This window comes from Girardinichthys multiradiatus, chromosome 15 (genome assembly GCF_021462225.1).
Source record: "Girardinichthys multiradiatus isolate DD_20200921_A chromosome 15, DD_fGirMul_XY1, whole genome shotgun sequence".
Classification (NCBI taxonomy): domain Eukaryota; kingdom Metazoa; phylum Chordata; class Actinopteri; order Cyprinodontiformes; family Goodeidae; genus Girardinichthys; species Girardinichthys multiradiatus.
Genome location: NC_061808.1, coordinates 5,773,834 through 5,794,741, shown reverse-complemented (window position 1 = coordinate 5,794,741; position 20,908 = coordinate 5,773,834). Strand labels below are relative to the sequence as shown.

General features: G+C 38.3%; 1 protein-coding gene across 1 annotated transcript; it reads right to left on the bottom strand.

Moving 5' to 3' along the window:
- Positions 1–350: 350 nt before the first annotated feature.
- unc93a (unc-93 homolog A) lies at positions 351–11,415 on the bottom strand. The gene is made up of 8 exons (XM_047388885.1): positions 11,190–11,415; positions 8,600–8,781; positions 7,224–7,453; positions 6,633–6,758; positions 6,295–6,506; positions 3,684–3,819; positions 3,457–3,588; positions 351–1,218 (listed from the first exon to the last, which is right to left on the bottom strand). Exons 1-8 carry the CDS (start codon positions 11,277–11,279, stop codon positions 938–940), a joined length of 1,389 nt encoding a protein of 462 aa, XP_047244841.1. The 5' UTR covers positions 11,280–11,415; the 3' UTR covers positions 351–937.
- Between the last annotated feature and the right edge of the window lie 9,493 nt (positions 11,416–20,908).

Genomic DNA, 20,908 nt, shown 5'->3' with positions numbered 1-20,908 from the left:
TGTTTTTTCATCTATATATTGAGCTCTTCTTTCTGTCCTCCCTTCCTTCATAGGATCCTACCTCCCTTCCTTCTGCTGTTTCTTTCTTCTACATCAGTTTCTTACAGTAGTCCTAATTTTCCTTCTTTTCCTCTGTTCCATACCTTGTATCCCTCCTCCTTTCCTTCCTGTCCTCCTCCTCTACCTTCCTCAGATCCTGCTGTCTTTCCTTACTTCCTTACTTGTGTTCTTTCCCCGTTTCCTTTATTTAGCTTTAAAGCCCTTTGAATTACATTTTATATGAATGGTGCTATCCAAATAAACACAAGTTTGCAGAAAGTAATATACAGTAAATATGAGTCACATAATGCTTGAAATGTTAATACATTTATTTCTTAAAGCTATGAAGGGATTATTACCATATACAGTATGATTTCAATTGAATTTAGAGTAGAGAAAAAATATATTTTTATTGTAAGGAGGCTGTTAGGCTAAATGAGCACATAGTTAAACTATAAAAATAGGACAATATTCCAACAGTCAGTAAAGGTTTAGGGAAGGTTTCACCTTGCCAACATATAAATGTACAGAAATAACATTAAAATGTCAAGAAAATCAGTTAATTTATCTACAAACACATTTTAATTTAAAATGTTTTAAATGTTACAAGACATTCAAAATCAGGTTATATTGTCAGAATCTGCAGTTCTTTTATATTATGACCATTTTAGCTGTGCATTATTTACTGGATAGAGCTCCCAAAAAAAGACATTTGGTCAAAAAGCTACAAGAAGTGTTTTAGGTTTGAAAAGTAAAAGAAGTATCTTAAAGTTTCTGCCTTTTTGGAGTTATTGTAGCATTTTCGTCATGTTTCAGTTTTTCGTTCAGGATTTATGAATCTGAACATGCAGGTCCAGTATCGGTGGTCAGAGAAGGAAACAAGCAAATGACAACTTGTCTACATCCAAGTCTGACTAACAATGTCTGATTCTTCTGTCTTTTTGTGATTCTCGTAGGTGGCCTGTTCAATGGGCTTGGTGGGATTCTTGTGCTCGTAGTACTCCACTATGGGGTAGGTTATCATACTAAGCACCAGAACAGCCAGCACGATGTAAAGTTTGTACTCTAGGCACATAAATGTGCTGTAGGCAAAGGCAATGACAAAACCCAGCGACTCCCACATGCGGTAGTTGGCGAAGGCTGCCTCCTTATCCCTCGGGAAGAGGATGCCATACAGAGCTGCAACAGAGAGGGCGTGACAGATGAATTACATGCATGTATGCTTGAAGCTGTTGCAGAACTGGAGAGCTCCTGCAGTGACAGACTGCTGCATTCTAGATGCACAAAGGAGCATGATCACAGATCCTTCCTTCCAGCAGCTGTTAGACCTTATCATCATCCCTGCACCCAACAATCTCAGTGTTTACTTCCCTGCTGTTATTTGCAGTTTTTCAATTTCTTGTAAATTGATGTTTTTATGCACAAATCTACATGCACATTTTCTAAATTTTTAAATCACATTTCTCAGTTGCATATTTATTTTATTCTGTCTGTACTATTTTAAATAACTGCATAGTATTTTTTCATATGCAGTAAATTTGCCTGTACAGTACAGTCTCTTATTCTTACTTTCTATTTAATATAACTAGCCATTGCTAGTTTCTATCATGTGCCCATATACTCATGAAACGTGAAAAGTATGGACTACTATTATGGTCATGACCTTAAAAGCAAAATTGCCCTTTTCCACACCAACATTGAAATTTTGATTGTATTGTATTTTGATCTGCCTCTTCATTTAAAGCTGCATACTGGCTTGTTATGAGGATTACATCGTCTTTATACCGGCTAAATGCCAAATATTTTCTTGTATAAATGGAAAAAACTAATTAATTATGGTCTTAGGACATGGTAGACAACATTGGCTTACGTTATTTCTTATTTTAATGTGTGAGCTAGTTAAGGATGTTACTTCTGGTTTACGGTCAGGGTTGCTCCTAAACAGAATCTGCAGACATCGGCAAAACTCTGGTAATGTTTAATAATATTCTGTGCAGAGCCTCTGAACCCCTAATTTGTAATTTGTGTTGTGTGAGAATGAGGAAAAATAATGTTGCGCAAGAGCAGGAAATGGTATCAAGAACATGCCAAGGATTTCCAAGGAAGTTACATTTTCTTATTCCTAAACTTTCAAAGTCCTTTAAATTTGAAAGAAAGTACCAGAGTGACCAGAGTTGTCTCCGGTCGACCCCATCCACTGCCAGTCAGCTGGCTTAAAGAGGCTTCCTACACTTTTGCCCCAGTAAAAAAAACAGGCAAATTTGGGTGTTTGGAAGTATTTACAGTCGCAAAAAGCATGGACAGTCGTGGCTGGAGAACTAATCTTGCTGTTTTAAAACCACTGTTGGCAAAACTATGAGTAGCAGGTCTGTTACACAGCAGACTGCAAGCTGACTAGAACACATACTAAATAGCCAAAAGTATCGGGTCCCACCACCAAATCAATGAATTCTGGTGTTTCAATCACTTCCATGGCTGCAGGCGTGGAGAAATCTGACTCACCTGCACAGAGTCCTGACCTCAACCTTCTTCAACACCTTTGTGATGAATTAGAGCAGAGGCTGCAGTTCTGGTTTTCTCATCTAACTATGAACACACTCCTAAACCTTGAGGAAGATGTTTACAGAATAGTTGCTGTTGCTGGCAGTGGTGATTATGTTATACCTTTTCTCAGTATGAACATAATTGTGTACAGTTGGCTTGCTCAAAATTGTATATATGTAGAAAAATACGAAAAGTGCTTTTGGAGCCTTATATGATAATTTGGGGTTTAATATAATTTATGAATTTTTAAAATGGCTCATCATTGTATAGGATAACATGTTTTTCTAGGAAGTAAAAAAGGTGAAAAATTGAGTCTGGCCATAAAATTGGTTTCTGCAAAACACTTTTGTCCAGGTGACCCTTGTAAATGAGATTTTAAATATCAATTGTCTTTCCTGGTTAAATAAAATAATAATAATAAATAATCTTACAGACTGAATGTCATTTAGGTACCAAGCTGGACTTGTTTCAGCTTTTGAATTAAAAAGTATAATCATGTCAAAGGAAAACCAGATTAGGTCTGAATAAAAAAACGCAGAAAACGTCTAATATCAACCGATTTAAAACAGAATAGAAATAGAAATGTAATTTATTGTCCCTCTGTGTGGAAATTCAGGTGCAGCAGCAGTGAAGTGAAAAGTGAATGGAAGCAACAAAGGTGAAAATATATAAACAAAAAAAATAAGAAACTGTACGGTTATTAAAAATAGCACACTCAGATTAATAGAAATATGCAACTGAATAGGGTCATTTAAACAAAATGTGTTTATTTGTGCAACAAAAAAGCAACAGACTATTTACAAGAAATTAAAATATTTAACTAGGCCCAATTCTAGATGCTTTTCCATCGGATGGCTTTTAGGTTTTTCTTACCGTTAGTCTGAGTTTGCCAGATGGCGTCTGCCACTCCCCACAGAGCAGGAAACACAAAAAACACAGGCAGCTGCTCAGGGTGAGGCCTCCAGAACAGCAGAGCAATGATGCAGGCGAAGTTGATCGCAGCAGCTAAAAAAAACCAAATGATTCATGAGCTTACAGGCACCAAAATGTTACACAATAAAAATACATCAACTGCTTAGATCTGCGAAAAGAAGTTTTACCAAAGAAGAAGAGAGTAGCTCTCCCGGTGTACCGAGCAATTCTCCCAAACAGGAAGGAGGAGAGGGAGTTGGCCGCTCCGAAACACATCATCACAAAACCAACAAAATGGATCCCCAAAGCACAAGTCACATAGTTCTACAAAGAGACAGAATGGTTTCATATCACATAATTATTTAATGACACTTTAACAAACTCAAACTGGTAAAAAAAATAAATATGAGAGGTCAGATGGATTCTTCATGACTTTAATGAAAGCTGGTGAAAATATGTGATTGGCTGCAACCACTTTATAAGATGGATTATACTGCAGCGGGTTTGCACATATTCCTGTCTGTGTTCAGTCAAATGTCCGATCCAGTCAACGTCTGGTAAGATATTCTTTCTCTTCCATTAAGGAACTCATGTGAACACGATTACAGCTGAGTAAACTTACTGTTCCTTCCAAAAGTTTTTATACCTCTTTAGTTGTTTCACTTTTAGTCACTATTGTGGTTTATTGGGATTTTATGTGATATTATACTGAAGTTGATTAAAATGATACATGCTTTCAAAAAGTGTGCCGTGGATTTTATTCAGACCTTTCAGGAGACCATGGAGAAGATACCCAGGGTTTTGTGTTTGAAAGAAAAGCACTTCAGGATTATTTCGAGGAATACCCACCCTTTTAATAAAACTGAACTGGGCTTTTTGCCCAGTGGTGCACTGGAAAGGAGCTGTTGGACAACCAGACGAGAAGCTGTTGGAAGACCAGGCGTGCTAACAACCTGTCCCAGTAACTATTGTCTTATAGTCTATTCATTTATTCCCACACAAGAAGCTAATTTCATTGTATGAGTTGATATCTAATCTAGTCCGTTTTCACAAGCTCTTATCAGTAGAAGCGTCTTTCACCGCAGTTGCAGCTGCAGGTCTTTTTGGGGTATGTCTCCACCAGCTTTGCCCGTCTACAGGCCGAAATTTTAACCCGCTCTCTTCGCGAAGTAGCTCAAGCTTCAGTCAGATTGGGTGGGGAGCAAACCAATAAAGTCCTGCCACTGAGTCTTTACTGGATTTAGATCTGGACTTTGACTAGGCCTTTTAAAAAAAATTAAAACAGAGCTTTTGTGTCATGTAGTTAGACTGATGACTGTTTGTCATGTCGACAGATTTTTACCACCTGAGCTGTAAAACTCTGCTAGTTATCAGGGGCTTCATGGTTTCCCCTCTGATTAGTGATCTCCTTGTCCGGCCTGTCAGTATAGGTGGACATCCATGTCTTGGTAGGTCTGCAGTTGGTCCATAGATTGCAGAGCTCTGTGAGGTGTTAGAAGCTTGGGATATTGTTTTATAACCTAATCCTTCTTTAAACATCTCCATAACCTCCTCCCTGAGCTGTCTGCTGTGTTTCTTGGTCTTCATGATGCTGTTTGCGCTCGGATGTTCTCTATCACACCTCTGAGGTCAACACAAAACATCTGGATTTATATTTAGATTAAAGTACACTCAGGTGAAATCTGCTTGCTAATTAGGTGACCCGATGGCAATTGATCGCACTGGATCTTATTAAGGGGTTTCCAATTGACTGGGGCTACATACAAATTTACGCCTTGCTTTTCAGGTGTTTAGTGTAAAAAATAAAACATGAATCAACTTCACAATGAGGCACTACCTTGTGTCATGTACAGTCCCAATAAGACATTAAGGTTTGTGATCTTTTAGCAAGTTTAAATGTGCAGATAGAGGAAAATATTAGACTGAATCTGGAAACAAGCAAAGCATGTGAGACTTTTACTAAAAACACATTTAAAATCTTCAATTTCTAACTGAAAAATGTGTAGATATCCAATAGTTTCTGGCATAACTTCACCAACTCCTACGGTACATGGAGAGGGACAAAGATCTGGTGGTGAAGACTCCGTCAACACTTATACTAGGAGGCAACTTTATTAGCAGACAAACGCGTTCCTGTTGTGGCCTTTTTCGAGGTCATTCACTTAAATGAAAATGTGCACCATAAACGTTCTAGCTGCATCATTTCTAACCTTCACTCACGTGAGTCTGATCAGAACTGAGCTGTTGGTTCTAGAGACTGTCTCTTTAAGGCTCCCCTGCTCAAACCTCTGATTGGTGAGTTTAGTTAAACAAGATGAAGATTGAAGCCTCGTCTTATTCGACATGAGCAAACCTGCCAGGAGTCACGTGTTGCAACGTGATGTCATTAAGTTACAAAACTGGGTGTTTTTCTAGAATCAAGGTTTAGCCATCAATAGGTGTTCCATGTTCTGATTCTTTGTGTTATAACTGTGGAGATAATAACTCCCTTACAATTTGGTTTGGGTGTTTTTAGTTTGCAGTTGATTAGGGGAAGAAAGAAATGCAATACACTGGACATTTGGGTATTTAGCATGTTTTAAACCACCCTGAAATTTCTTTATACTCTGCATCCAAGCAACCAGATGTTCTAGTCATCTTCGGAAGTGGTCTTTCATAGATCCCCCAGCTTTCTACAAATACCTTAAGGGTTTTCTCTTGTTTTTTACCTGCTTGCTCAGTATAGAACCAATTTCAAAAGCATGCACGCACATCACTTTTACCAACTTCACCTCATTAAACTTTTTGACATCTCCTTACTTTGGTGTACTCTCCAGAGAGGAAGCTCTGCTCAAAGCCGCTGTACATGGTGAGTGGTATGAGCGTCAGGAGCCTCCAGTCCTTCAGCAGCCTGAAGGTGGCCAGGAACGTGTGGCAGAATGGTTCCCGGTTGTCGCGAAACTGGCTGGTCTGCTGATGATCAATGTTGTCTAGAAATATTGCCACGATGAGCATAGCCAGAACACCAACACCTACAAGATAAAGATCACGGATTGCAGATATTTCACTGAAGGGATAAAGGATGCTGTCATTTCCAGCCAAATTGCAGCCAGAGGTTAGAAGTTAATCTAAAACCATTATATACACTCTGAAATTACCAATGTAGCACCCAACAAGCGTCCACACAAGTTTCTGTGCAGGTTTGCTGCTGGTGCTGTTGACTTCGATAGTGAGTCCACAGTCAGATGCTCCACAGGTTTCTAGGACTTCTTCTGGGATGTCGGCTAGAAAAAACAAACGCATGCAGAGGTTGAAATACACTTCATCACTAAGAAAATGAACAGAAAAAACAGAAATCTGCAGACACATTGGTTTCCATTGCTTTTCAGGTTATGTTGTGCTGAACTGAGAGGTTTTCTTATAAATTAAAATATACAGAATGTTTTTTATTTTTTTGTATTATATTTCTACGATATGAGCGCTGGACACTAAAGTCAAATTCTTTGTTTTTACACAAACACTTGGCCAATAGAGATGATTCTGATGAAAGGAAATAGTTTTTAAATCTAGTGAGTTTGAATCTAATCTAAATGAGAACAGGAAGAAAATAAAACAAGCATGTCCTTCCAGTAAGAACCCACCAGTTAGTCACTTATAAACTGATAAGACAGCGTTAAAACCATAATGTGTCGTGTACGGCCTTTCTAAGTTTCTTCTAAACCTAAGCATTTAAACATTATTATGTTTACAGATGCTGGTGTCCTGCCCAAAGATGAGAGATGACATCAGGTTTCCCCAAACTGCAGATGACTGGAAGATGAAGAAGAAGATCCCAAAGTAGTGGTTGATCACATCAGAACCCTTCTTATTGTCCTTAGAAGCTTGCATATTCCCTGAGATGGTCAGGTAGGTGCATTTAGCCGACCACAGAGGAGAACCACCCAAACCCAGGATGACGGAGGTCGGGATGAGAGTGTACCTGTGGCAGAGCAGATCAGTTTTCATGTAGAAATCAAATAAACTGGCTTTTCTCAGACGTTTTAGTTCAGAATCTCAATTTATGCACACATTTCCATTTTTTTTTACATTTTATGTTCTGAAAAATTTCTAACAATGCTTTGCATTTGTACTCAGGAGTTTTGACCTTCCTAATTTTGATCTCCTGGAGTTGGAAGTTGGATTTAGGTTTGCTATGAAGTTATTCTCAGATCCGACTTCCAAGACAAATGAAATTCAGCAAAGCACACGAGCACAGGTCCAGTTGAAAGGGGATGCACCCCCCCTCTGTGTTGTCCACAGTGTCAGCAATGTGGGGAAATATCGGCTAATGATGCTGAACTTGGAATCTGATTTGCAGCCTTAATTAAGGGGATATTTCAGTCATTCTTTGTGCATCTGGACTAGATTTGGTCATCATTACACACAATACATTTCTTAATTATTCTGGTAAGTTATATAAATAAAATGATTGATTAGGTTAGAGGGTGTAGTTCAGGTAGGGGGAGGTTCTGCAGAAGGAAGGGCTCTGTCTCTAAAACTCTCTGTTTTAGTTTAAACAAACTGCTGTTTAATGGAGCCACCCTGAGCTGTAATTGAATTTGAATTTACCAATAAAACAAACCAACAGCCTGGTTAAGTTTAAAGTTCACAGAAAACATTAACAGCACCCATGAATCTGAACTCTGAATGACAAACATAAAGCTGAATTTGTTATGTATTTAACCCTATTGCAGCTGTCATTTACCACATGATCCTCCTACTGTACGAAATGTACAACGTTTTACAAGCACAGTTAAATGATCCCACTCAGTTGCACATTTCTTAGAATCCGAGTACACTATTTTTTAAAACCAGTGCATCGTTTCTTATCTTGTAAATTTGCCCTTAGTGAACTGTCACTTATTTGTCGTTATATTTTAAGTTTTGTGTCTGAGGCCATAGAGTCATAAGAACAATTAAAGCCATGTTTATATATTGGTGTGTTTTTCTATCTAAATCTGCTGACAACGTTGTTTAGTTGCTGTTTTTTGTTGAACTATATGATTTTAGAGGTTTACTCAACCTCTTTAAAATAAAAATTAGAATTTTAAGTCTGACTTTTTAATAAGACTCCCTTATTGATTACCATCCAGGGTAGAGGTTTCCGAAGGAGTATGACACATAACAGGCCATGCCAGCGACAATGGTCCATTTACAGCCCAGATTTTTGATCATGATGGGGGGCAGGAACATGGAGGAGAGGATGATGGAGGCGTAGATGACGCTTAGGGATGCAACACCCATCCCCTGCTCTGCATTTAGACTGCTCTGCACAAGACAAAATGTTAATAATAATCAGAAATCAATTAGCTTTAACAAAGGGGTCAAATATGTACAGGTACAGACTTTTGATGGCACCTGGGTTTTATCGACGGGCATTAACGTAAAAGGGGTTGAGTACAGAAGCACACCACTCTCCTCAGATTTTTATTTGTAAAACATTTGAACTTTAATTTTACACTATGAGTTGGTATAACGCATAAAATCCCAATAAAATACAGTTTTTAGTGTTCAGAGTATAAATACTATTCCATATAAATGTGTCAAAAGTGCTAGCCCATCAGCACTTTTGCCTTAAAAAATGTTTAATATTTGTTAGACAATGACTCATACAGGTCCTTCTCAAAATATTAGCATATTGTGATAAAGTTCATTATTTTCCATAATGTCATGATGGAAATTTAACATTCATATATTTTAGATTCATTGCACACTAACTGAAATATTTCAGGTCTTTTATTGTCTTAATACGGATGATTTTGGCATACAGCTCATGAAAACCCAAAATTCCTATCTCACAAAATTAGCATATCATTAAAAGGGTCTCTAAACGAGCTATGAACCTAATCATCTGAATCAACAAGTTAACTCTAAACACCTGCAAAAGATTCCTGAGGCCTTTAAAACTCCCAGCCTGGTTCATCACTCAAAACCCCAATCATGGGTAAGACTGCCGACCTGACTGCTGTCCAGAAGGCCACTATTGACACCCTCAAGCAAGAGGGTAAGACACAGAAAGACATTTCTGAACGAATAGGCTGTTCCCAGAGTGCTGTATCAAGGCACCTCAGTGGGAAGTCTGTGGGAAGGAAAAAGTGTGGCAGAAAACGCTGCACAATGAGAAGAGGTGACCGGACCCTGAGGAAGATTGTGGAGAAGGGCCGATTCCAGACCTTGGGGGACCTGCGGAAGCAGTGGACTGAGTCTGGAGTAGAAACATCCAGAGCCACCGTGCACAGGCGTGTGCAGGAAATGGGCTACAGGTGCCGCATTCCCCAGGTCAAGCCACTTTTGAACCAGAAACAGCGGCAGAAGCGCCTGACCTGGGCTACAGAGAAGCAGCACTGGACTGTTGCTCAGTGGTCCAAAGTACTTTTTTCGGATGAAAGCAAATTCTGCATGTCATTCGGAAATCAAGGTGCCAGAGTCTGGAGGAAGACTGGGGAGAAGGAAATGCCAAAATGCCAGAAGTCCAGTGTCAAGTACCCACAGTCAGTGATGGTCTGGGGTGCCGTGTCAGCTGCTGGTGTTGGTCCACTGTGTTTTATCAAGGGCAGGGTCAATGCAGCTAGATATCAGGAGATTTTGGAGCACTTCATGCTTCCATCTGCTGAAAAGCTTTATGGAGATGATGGTTTCATTTTTCAGCACGACCTGGCACCTGCTCACAGTGCCAAAACCACTGGTAAATGGTTTACTGACCATGGTATCACTGTGCTCAATTGGCCTGCCAACTCTCCTGACCTGAACCCCATAGAGAATCTGTGGGATATTGTGAAGAGAACGTTGAGAGACTCAAGACCCAACACTCTGGATGAGCTAAAGGCCGCTATCGAAGCATCCTGGGCCTCCATAAGACCTCAGCAGTGCCACAGGCTGATTGCCTCCATGCCACGCCGCATTGAAGCAGTCATTTCTGCAAAAGGATTCCCGACCAAGTATTGAGTGCATAACTGTACATGATTATTTGAAGGTTGACGTTTTTTGTATTAAAAACACTTTTCTTTTATTGGTCGGATGAAATATGTTAATTTTGTGAGATAGGAATTTTGGGTTTTCATGAGCTGTATGCCAAAATCATCCGTATTAAGACAATAAAAGACCTGAAATATTTCAGTTAGTGTGCAATGAATCTAAAATATATGAATGTTAAATTTTCATCATTACATTATGGAAAATAATGAACTTTATCACAATATGCTAATATTTTGAGAAGGACCTGTATTCCCTACATAAGACCACCCATTCATTTTGTTATCACCAATTTACCATTATCTAGAGGCAAATTAGAATTTATGAGCTGCACTGATAGACTACTTGTTAAAAATAACGTTGGATAATTAGTGATTTCTTAATGATGGAAGTTAAACAAGTCTTTTTCCTGACCGGTTTTACTTACTTTTATAGTCATAATCAAACTCAGACACATGAAGAGAAACATTACCACCCAATAATTTAATTCGGGATTAAAGTAAAAAGTTAGGCAATATGATTACTTTTTAGATTAAAATGATGCTCATCTTAATTTGAAGAATTTGAAAAACACTTTAGTATCATATTTACACTTGAACTCACTAAAATGTTTCAACAAACATGGTTTTTATGATTATTCTGTCTGTAAATCTTTCCTTTAATAAATGTACATTAGCATCGTTAGTTGATTTTTTTCTACGTACCTGTAAACTCTGCAGCCCTCCGTAAGCCGTGAATAGAGACAGAAACCCAATGGAGACTACCAACACGTTTTTAAAGTTGCGGCTGATCATGATTGCCCTTTTTATTAAAGAAAACCTCCACAGATCCTAAAGCTTGAAAAAAAATAGAGAAAATACTTGAGTTAGATTTATTCTAACATGAACCTCACACAGCTGCACTGCTCAAGAGCAAAGTCAGAGAAAGCTGTTTATGTTGCAATGACTGTGTCTCTAATAAACTCACAAAGTTGAACCGCTGAGGACAAAGTTCACCCCCCCCCCCACACACACACACACACACACACGCACAAACACACAAACTCAAAACACTATTTATAAGTAGCTTTTATTGCTCCTTTTTGTTACTTTCGTGCCTCTGTTATCATTTAAGATGTTTTATTTCATCGCTCTCAGTTTTTAAACTTTCTGATCATATAAACATTGGAGTTAAAGCCAATAAATGTGAAACAATTGGCAATGAGCAAAGGTTTATTGCACATCTTTCCTATTTACTGGAATGCCAACTCAGAGTTTACAACGCAGCAGCTTGTTGTCGCTTCATGGGAATAACACAAACAAGATGTCACTGAGGGTCAGGGTGCTGTTTTTTTCACCTGGAGTCAAACAGACTCCAGGTGGTCACTCCCCACATGAACGGACCTTTTTGATAAAAGCTGGACTGGGCAATATGAGCAAACAACAGACGAAATGCTGTAAAAGATTATTTTTGACGTCATTTATATAAAACAAATTACCAAGTTTTCACCATGGTAATGACAGATGAGACTAATCTTACCACGAACTGTTCATATTAGCAAAGATGATAGTGTCATAATATAGGTCTTAGTATTGTTGAATATTTTAGTATTTTTAGACACCTAAAAAAAGACTAAAACTTTAGTTTCCCTTGAAAAACCGCATCCAAATCCACTAACATTTAGAGAAAAGCCATGGAGAAGATCCTGTCTGCTGGACAGCGGATCTCCAAACTCCACACACCCCCTGTTAAAATTCCAGGTTTTGACCATGAAAAAAATCAATCCTTTCAAAACTTTTCCCAGCCTTGATCCGACATTAGGATCAAAGTTAAAACGGAGAGGTGATCGGGCATTCTTTGTGGATACCTTACCTCTACATGTCTGCACCGCTCAGAGCATATAACCATTTAAATGACTTCTCTTTTCTTTGGCCTCAGGACGAGTGTGAGATGCTACAGGTTTATTTATATTTGCTATTTTATGATTGTTGGTGTAATTGTGAAGCACTTTGATCAACTGTTGTTTTATTTTTTAAACGTGCTTCATCAATTTGACCTTTGACATTAATCTTGTGCAACTCAACTGAAAAACAAACATTATTTGGAAAGTTTGCATACCCTTAAACTAATACTTTGTTGAACCAACTTTTGATTCAACTTCAGCATTTAGTCGTCTTTAACAGAGGTCCCAGTACACTACATCTTGACGTGGTAATGTCTGTCCGTTCTGCCGTGAAAATGTTCTCTCAATCTATCAGATTGTGAGGACATCTCTTGTCCACAGCCCTCTTTGGTTGATCACACCTGTCTGCTGTTTCATTTAGTTGTGGACTGTGGCTCTGGCAATCTGAAACTTTAATATTCCTCTCATGGATTCAGTTTTTTGTTTTGTTTTTGAGGTTTTCTTGGACTCGCAGCGATCCTGAGAAATAAAATCCATCTTCAGATTTACCGCAGACACCTGAAGGGTTGGTTCCAAACTGACTGGCATTTAGAGCCGATTAATTAATCCGCTTTAACAAAATGTCCAGTTTCATCCATAGAAAAGTAATCCCTCAGCATGATGCTGCCACCACCATGTTTATTTATTGTTATGGTGGTTTTTTTTTGTGATGCACAGTGCTGGTGTTCTGATTTTTTAGAACTTTTGCAGCTCTGGCCCAAAAGTTTAAGTTTGGTTTAATCAGATCCTAAAATGTTTTCTGAAGGTTTTGGATGTTTTCTTCTTAAATAGTTTGCTTCTACTCCTTAGTCCAGAAATATGGGGACTACAAGAGATGTTCTTGTAAAACAACCAGTACTTTTTGGAAAATCCTGGAGCCCCTTCAGCATCTTTTGATTTCTGGGCAGCTTCTCTGACCAATTTTGTACCCTTCCGCTGACTGATACCTTTGAAAAATGAGATTTTTTTGGATTCTTTGTTACCTCTCTGAAAAATGTCTTGAGCAAAAAGTTGCAGTAAAGAAAATGTCAGGAAAATCCCACCTGGACAGCTGAACTTGAGGTTAATCATTGATGGCAGGTGTGAAGTCATGAAGACTGAATGATGGAAATGAATAAAAGGTTGCTGCAAGAAAGCATTTAAGGTTGTCCACACTCAAGTAATCAGATTATTGCAGCCTATTTCATTTTTTGGACATTTTTCCTACAACCAAATTAGTTTGCTTTGCTAGACAAGTTTCCGTACATAGCAATATTCACACATTGGGGAATTCAAAGTGATTTACAGAATAATATAAGAACAAAGATAAAGAAAACCACATTAAAAACATCAATACATTAAGAGGAACAGGGAAATGTAAGCATTTCATCACAAAGGAATAGGAATAACAGTTGACCTTTAAGCAAAAACTGCAGCAAACAATGTATTTAGTCCTGATTTAATGGAGCTAAAGGTCTCTATGCAGCTCAGGTTTTCAGGATGCTGGTTCCAATGCTGAGGAGTACAGAAATCCAACTTCTTTCGTTTAGTTCTGGTCCAGGAAACACATACTAAGGAGGTCACTGCAGCAAAAAGACCACCGCCAAGATTTTAAATTCTGTAATTTTACAGCAAGGAGCCGGTGTGGTGATTTAAGGACTGATATAATGATCTATTCTATTTGTGTTGGTCAGGACTTAGGCAGCAGCATTTTGGATAAGCTAGAGCTACCTTTCTGTTTTGTTTTATTTTTTGCAGTAACCTAACCTACAGAACATAAAGCATGCACAGGTTTTTTTGTGTCCTGATTTGAAAGGAATCCTTAACTCTGGGATATTTTGAGGATGGTTGTTTACTGATTTGGAAATAGGCTTTATGCGGGAGTTAAAATGCAGATCCGAGTCGATTGAAACAGCCATGTTTCCTGCGTGCTCTATTGTTTTTAGCCTGATGGTGGGGATGAGTGTTGATCTCTAACCCTGTGCTTTTGGGACCAAATACAGTAGGTAGAGGAAATTCTGACCCATCCATTAATTCATATTATGGACAGACCCTCATAGTGACATTAGTTCACAGATATCAAGCTGTGACTTCAGCAAGGATTTGGATATATTGTTATTGTTGGAAAACGGTGTCTATTATGATGTTAAGATCCTTTATTCTTTTATACTTTGTAATTACTCAGCATTAAGGTTGCATTACTTTGTATACTAGTTGAACCTAATATAACCTTTTATGCAGGAGTTTGCTTGCAGAAGCGTGTGGCCTTCAAGTGATTGTATCCAAAGGAGCTGACGCTCTGCAAAGTGTTATCCGCTTAATGTTATTTCACCCAAGCTCTGAGAAAGAACTCTTTGACTGTAGACTCTGGAAAAATTTATATTGTGTACACCTTAGTTTAACTGGGGTGTTATTGGTGAGACTGTACATACTATGTGCTGTCTGTTGACCTCCTTGCACAAGTAAACAGGCCTGTGAGTATTCCCAAATAGTCTAGTGTGTGTGTAGATTCTCTTTTAGTAACAAAAAGGTGAATATTAGAATTTTACCAACAGTAATGCTCTGTTGTCTGACCTAGGGAATGGTCTGTAGATATTGAATGAAAGTGGCCCGTGAATGGAGCCTTGAGGAACCCCGCATGTCATTTCTGTGTGCTCAGATTTATAATGACCGTATGATGCAAAGTGGTTTTAATCCAGTAGGTGTGTTTAGATAACCAACACAGGATATATGCCACAAATGTGGAAACATTTTTTTAAATTTCTAATAATAGTCTAATTTTTTGAAATCACAAAAACCTTACATTTTAACAGGACAGGAGTGTTGACATTTTACATCCTTGTACATAACAAAGTGTACTTAATGATGCACTCGGGTAGAGCTTTCTAAACATTTCCCCTTACATTTTCATCGCAGGTACATTACTGTGGATTTGGTCATTTGCTGTTAGCGAAACAACCCCTTAAGTTGAAAGACTGGTTGTCCACTAGAGGCTGACATTTTTTCGGGAGTCCCACGGGTCACGGGATTCCCACGGGAAACCCGCGGGACGGGAGACAGCATCAGTAAAGATCACGTGATTGGGACGGTACAGGATAAAACATGAACTGGAGCAGACGGGAGCAGGAGCTAAGCAATAGGAGGGAAAATAAACTTGGATCAATTGTCCTTGGAAATGTACAACTGAGACTTTGTTATAAACTTTAAGAAAAAAAAAACTTGAATCAACGCCGCCATTGTGTAGTTTTTTTCCAAGAAGCCTATACTATAATGTGAGTCAAACGAACTACACGACCCACAAGCCAACAGTGCTTCTGCTCGATGTTTTCCACCTGTGTTCAGAATGGAGGGAACAAACGCAGGTGGAGAACTGGACGTGGTAAAATTGGATTTGTAACGTAAAGTCAGAAGTAAAGACTTGTCTATTAAACTCATAGAGCTGACAGGAAAGTCGCAAATATTACCGAACTTCAGGAGAGTTGAATGTAGCGGTTTTAACACGCAGTCTGCTGCTTGTAAAACGTGTTTAGTTGTAATCAAGTTCACCAGTGATTAAAGGACACTTGTAAAACAGATTCTGGATTAAATCAACCCTGCATCTCTTCATTCATCAAACCAAAAGTACCATCATGTGTCAAGTCTCATCTGACCAACAAAATTGCTGCATGTGCACTAAAGATTTAAAAGGTAAGGTGCGGAAGCCCGTGAGGGGACATGGGGAAATTTATTTCTTTTGCGTCTCCACGCAATACTTTTGCGTTCAGCATTTTGGAACAACAGCACAGATGATAAACTGCTCATAAAACAAACACTGATATGTCATTGATATGGTTTATTTGTCATATGCAGGTTAACACGCAGTAAACAATGCGATAAAATGCTTAGGATAAGAAGAACCGTTCAAATCACGATAAAAACAAAAACACTAATGGCGTACAAAAAAAAAGTACACATCATGCAGCAGTAATAAGGAAATAAAGTGTCACAGATGTGGTTTCATGCAGTATTATTGTCCAGTAGTTTGTTTGACAGCTTGTGGATAAAAACTGTCTTTTAGTCTGATTGAAGATAATTTTATTTAAGGTTGATTTTAAAATAAAACTCAATAAATCTCAAAACGGGTGTAGTATTTGTTTCAATTTTGCAGTTATCTGGTTTGGAAACTATCCCACAAAGTATTGTGAAATAACGCAAAGACTATTGTGTGGGGACACAAAAAAGAAAGAAATTCCCCCATGTCCCATCGTGGACTCCGTAGAAAGGCTTCATCAAGGGAAGATATTAAATAAATATGTTGTGAAAAAAAAAAAATTGAATGTACCATTAAATGTACAATTTATTTAATACATCATTAAATATTAAGTGTACCACTAATTACGTCATGTCGTCTTTAAAATTATACTTAATTATTCAGTGGCATATTTAATTGCATAATAGTCAATTTCATGACATAATGGTACATTTATTGTTTCTAATGATGTATTAAATAAATAAATGGTACCTTTAATTTAATGGCACATTTAATGTTACATTTCTTTCATGTTATATTTACTTCACTTATGGGACATTCACAACATTTATTTATTTAATGATGATTTTATTGTATTAATTTTGTCCAGTTTGACCCTCCATTCTTGATGCCTGTATAGGAGGTCATGTCAGAATATGAATCAGGTGTTCTGGAGCAGACAAACATCTAAAACCTGCAGGGAAGGGATCCCTGAGGACCAGGGCTGTGAACCATTGAGGTACAGTTTCTAAATTATGAAGGTAATGCCTTTTTGCCCTTTTGTTCAACAAGTACAGTTCTCTTACTAGGTGCATTTTTCTTTCGTTTCAGCAACTTGAAACATAAAAGTAATGACATTGTTCAAAGGAAACAGTCACTTAATAAATTAGTAAAATACAACTAGGCACATTTTGTTTATTCAACTAAGATAGGCATGGTCTGTTTCCTTGTTTGATATTTTATTATTTCTTCATTATTATTCTTTTTACTTTAACTGGCCTTTACTACAGCTAAAACGGGGACCTAACTGGTCCTTCAAAGAAAGAAATGGCCAAAAGACTAAATGAAGAAAACAAAAATGGGAGTGGTACAGGAGTGGGAGTCGTTCTGAATGGGAGTGGGAGTCAATTTACCAGGAGTGGGATGGGACATGACATTTTTCTGTGGGAGCGGGATGGGACAGGAGAGAAAATCCACTCCCGTGTCACCTCTCTATTGTCCACCAATTTATCCCCTCTACCAGGTTGATTAGGCCAAGACAATGAATCCTACTTCAGCAGTAGTTAAGCACTGCATGCATACAGGTCCTTCTCAAAATATTAGCATATTGTGATGAAGTTCATTATTTTCCATAATGTCATGATGAAAATTTAACATTCATATATTTTAGATTCATTGCACACTAACTGAAATATTTCAGGTCTTTTATTGTCTTAATACGGATGATTTTGTCATACAGCTCATGAAAACCCAAAATTCCTATCTCACAAAATTAGCATATCATTAAAAGGGTCTCTAAACGAGCTATGAACCTAATCATCTGAATCAACGAGTTAACTCTAAACACCTGCAAAAGATTCCTGAGGCCTTTAAAACTCCCAGCCTGGTTCATCACTCAAAACCCCAATCATGGGTAAGACTGCCGACCTGACTGCTGTCCAGAAGGCCACTATTGACACCCTCAAGCAAGAGGGTAAGACACAGAAAGAAATTTCTGAACAAATAGGCTGTTCCCAGAGTGCTATATCAAGGCACCTCAGTGGGAAGTCTGTGGGAAGGAAAAAGTGTGGCAGAAAACGCTGCACAACGAGAAGAGGTGACCGGACCCTGATTGTGGAGAAGGGCCGATTCCAGACCTTGGGGGACCTGCAGAAGCAGTGGACTGAGTCTGGAGTAGAAACATCCAGAGCCACCGTGCACAGGCGTGTGCAGGAAATGAGCTACAGGTGCCGCATTCCCCAGGTCAAGACACTTTTGAACCAGAAACAGCGGCAGAAGCGCCTGACCTGGGCTACAGAGAAGCAGCACTGGACTGTTGCTCAGTGGTCCAAAGTACTTTTTTTGGATGAAAGCAAATTCTGCATGTCATTCAGAAATCAAGGTGCCAGAGTCTGGAGGAAGACTGGGGAGAAGGAAATGCCAAAATGCCAGAAGTCCAGTGTCAAGTACCCACAGTCAGTGATGGTCTGGGGTGCCGTGTCAGCTGCTGGTGTTGGTCCACTGTGTTTTATCAAGGGCAGGGTCAATGCAGCTAGCTATCAGGAGATTTTGGAGCACTTCATGCTTCCATCTGCTGAAAAGCTTTATGGAGATGAAGATTTCATTTTTCAGCACGACCTGGCACCTGCTCACAGTGCCAAAACCACTGGTAAATGGTTTACTGACCATGGTATCACTGTGCTCAATTGGCCTGCCAACTCTCCTGACCTGAACCCCATAGAGAATCTGTGGGATATTGTGAAGAGAACGTTGAGAGACTCAAGACCCAACACTCTGGATGAGCTAAAGGCCGCTATCGAAGCATCCTGGGCCTCCATAAGACCTCAGCAGTGCCACAGGCTGATTGCCTCCATGCCACGCCGCATTGAAGCAGTCATTTCTGCAAAAGGATTCCCGACCAAGTATTGAGTGCATAACTGTACATGATTATTTGAAGGTTGACGTTTTTTGTATTAAAAACACTTTTCTTTTATTGGTCGGATGAAATATGCTAATTTTGTGAGATAGGAATTTTGGGTTTTCATGAGCTGTATGCCATAATCATCCGTATTAAGACAATAAAAGACCTGAAATATTTCAGTTAGTGTGCAATGAATCTAAAATATATTAATGTTAAATTTTCATCATGACATTATGGAAAATAATGAACTTTATCACAATATGCTAATATTTTGAGAAGGACCTGTATAACAAGAAGTTAATGGAAGAAAGGCATATTATTTGTGACTAGAAAGGGTGAAAAAGTAGGATTTCATAGTTGCTCAGACGTGGTGACATTCTTTGTTTTAATAACACATGACTTATCGATGACTATCCTACTCAGAGTTATAAAAAGATGTTAACTATATGGGTTATTGTGACAACATCCGTACTTTCAAACCTCATTACAAATGACAACGTAACCTTCTGAATAGATTCTTAGTCCTAACAATGTTTTCTATAACTGTAAATATGTTTTTTCTTTTCACCCTCTGGCCTAAACTTATACATATGTATGTATTTCAGGAACTAGAAGAGAAAAGCTGTATAGCCAGTACAGGATGAGTGCTATCACATTCTAAGTTTATGAACCTTTGAAGGACTGCTCCACCCTGCTGTTAGAAAACAATTAGGTGTGGTTTTATAGATTATCTGAAAAAGACACCTCAAAGTTTCCTTTAAGATATCACAGTTAACTAAAGATGATCCCACAGTATCTACTGTTCCAGTGATTTTTCGATTTGGTTTACGGCGAATCATAAAACCTCGTAAAAATAATTAACATTTTCATGCAATACCTTTGCAGGTTTATTCCTTTATCAGGATATAAAAACAGAAGATTTTAAAGTAACAATAAATCAGTTATGCTGAATCTATCTTAAGGATTAAAGTTTAGGAAACCACCTCAACACAAAGGTTAATAGATTTCTCTGAATAAATTTAAAACATGTATTTGCTTGTTTAACTCTGCAATCTGCCAAGAGAATTACTGAAACTGAATTTAAGACATGAAGGTGGTGAAATCTTTAAAGTGAAGTGAAGTGAACTTACCGTCTTCGCATAATTTTCATTGACTAAATGATTTGATCCGTATGGGTTCACCTGAATGAACTCAGCTTCCTTGTAGTACATTTACTTGAGCACCAGAGGGAGCCAGAGTGCTGCTGCTCTTTTTACTCCCCCATTGCATCCTTGTTACTGGAAGTAAAAATGTATTCAGTCTTTTCCCTTTTCCCCACTTAAATGGTTCAGATCATAAAATGTTTAATATTAGACGAAAATAAAGATACAAATTCTGTTTTTAAATATTTTCCATCTGGCCCTACAGAGAAAATGTAAGTTTCTCTAAATCTATTAATTTCTTGTGCCACACTAGGTGGTAACAACTGCAAGACGGTGTTTGCAATAACAGGCAATGAGAGTTTTACCTTACTGTGGTGATAATTTGGACCGTTCTTCTTTGCAGAATTGTTTTTAATTCATTCACATTGGAGGCTTTACAAGTGTGAACGGCCTGTTTAAGGTCAGACCACAGCATGTCCTGAAGCAACTAACCAGAACCAGGACCATCACACTTCCATCATCATGTTTTGCTGTAGGTATGATGTTCTTTTTCAGAAACGCAGATGTAACGAGATGTGCACTGCTCAAAAAAATAAAGGGAACACTCAAATAACACATCCTAGATCTGAATGAATGAAATATTCTCATTGAATACTTTGTTCTGTACAAAGTTGAATGTTCTGACAACAAAATCACACAAAAATCATCAATGGAAATAAAATGTATTAACCAATGGAGGCCTGGATTTGGAG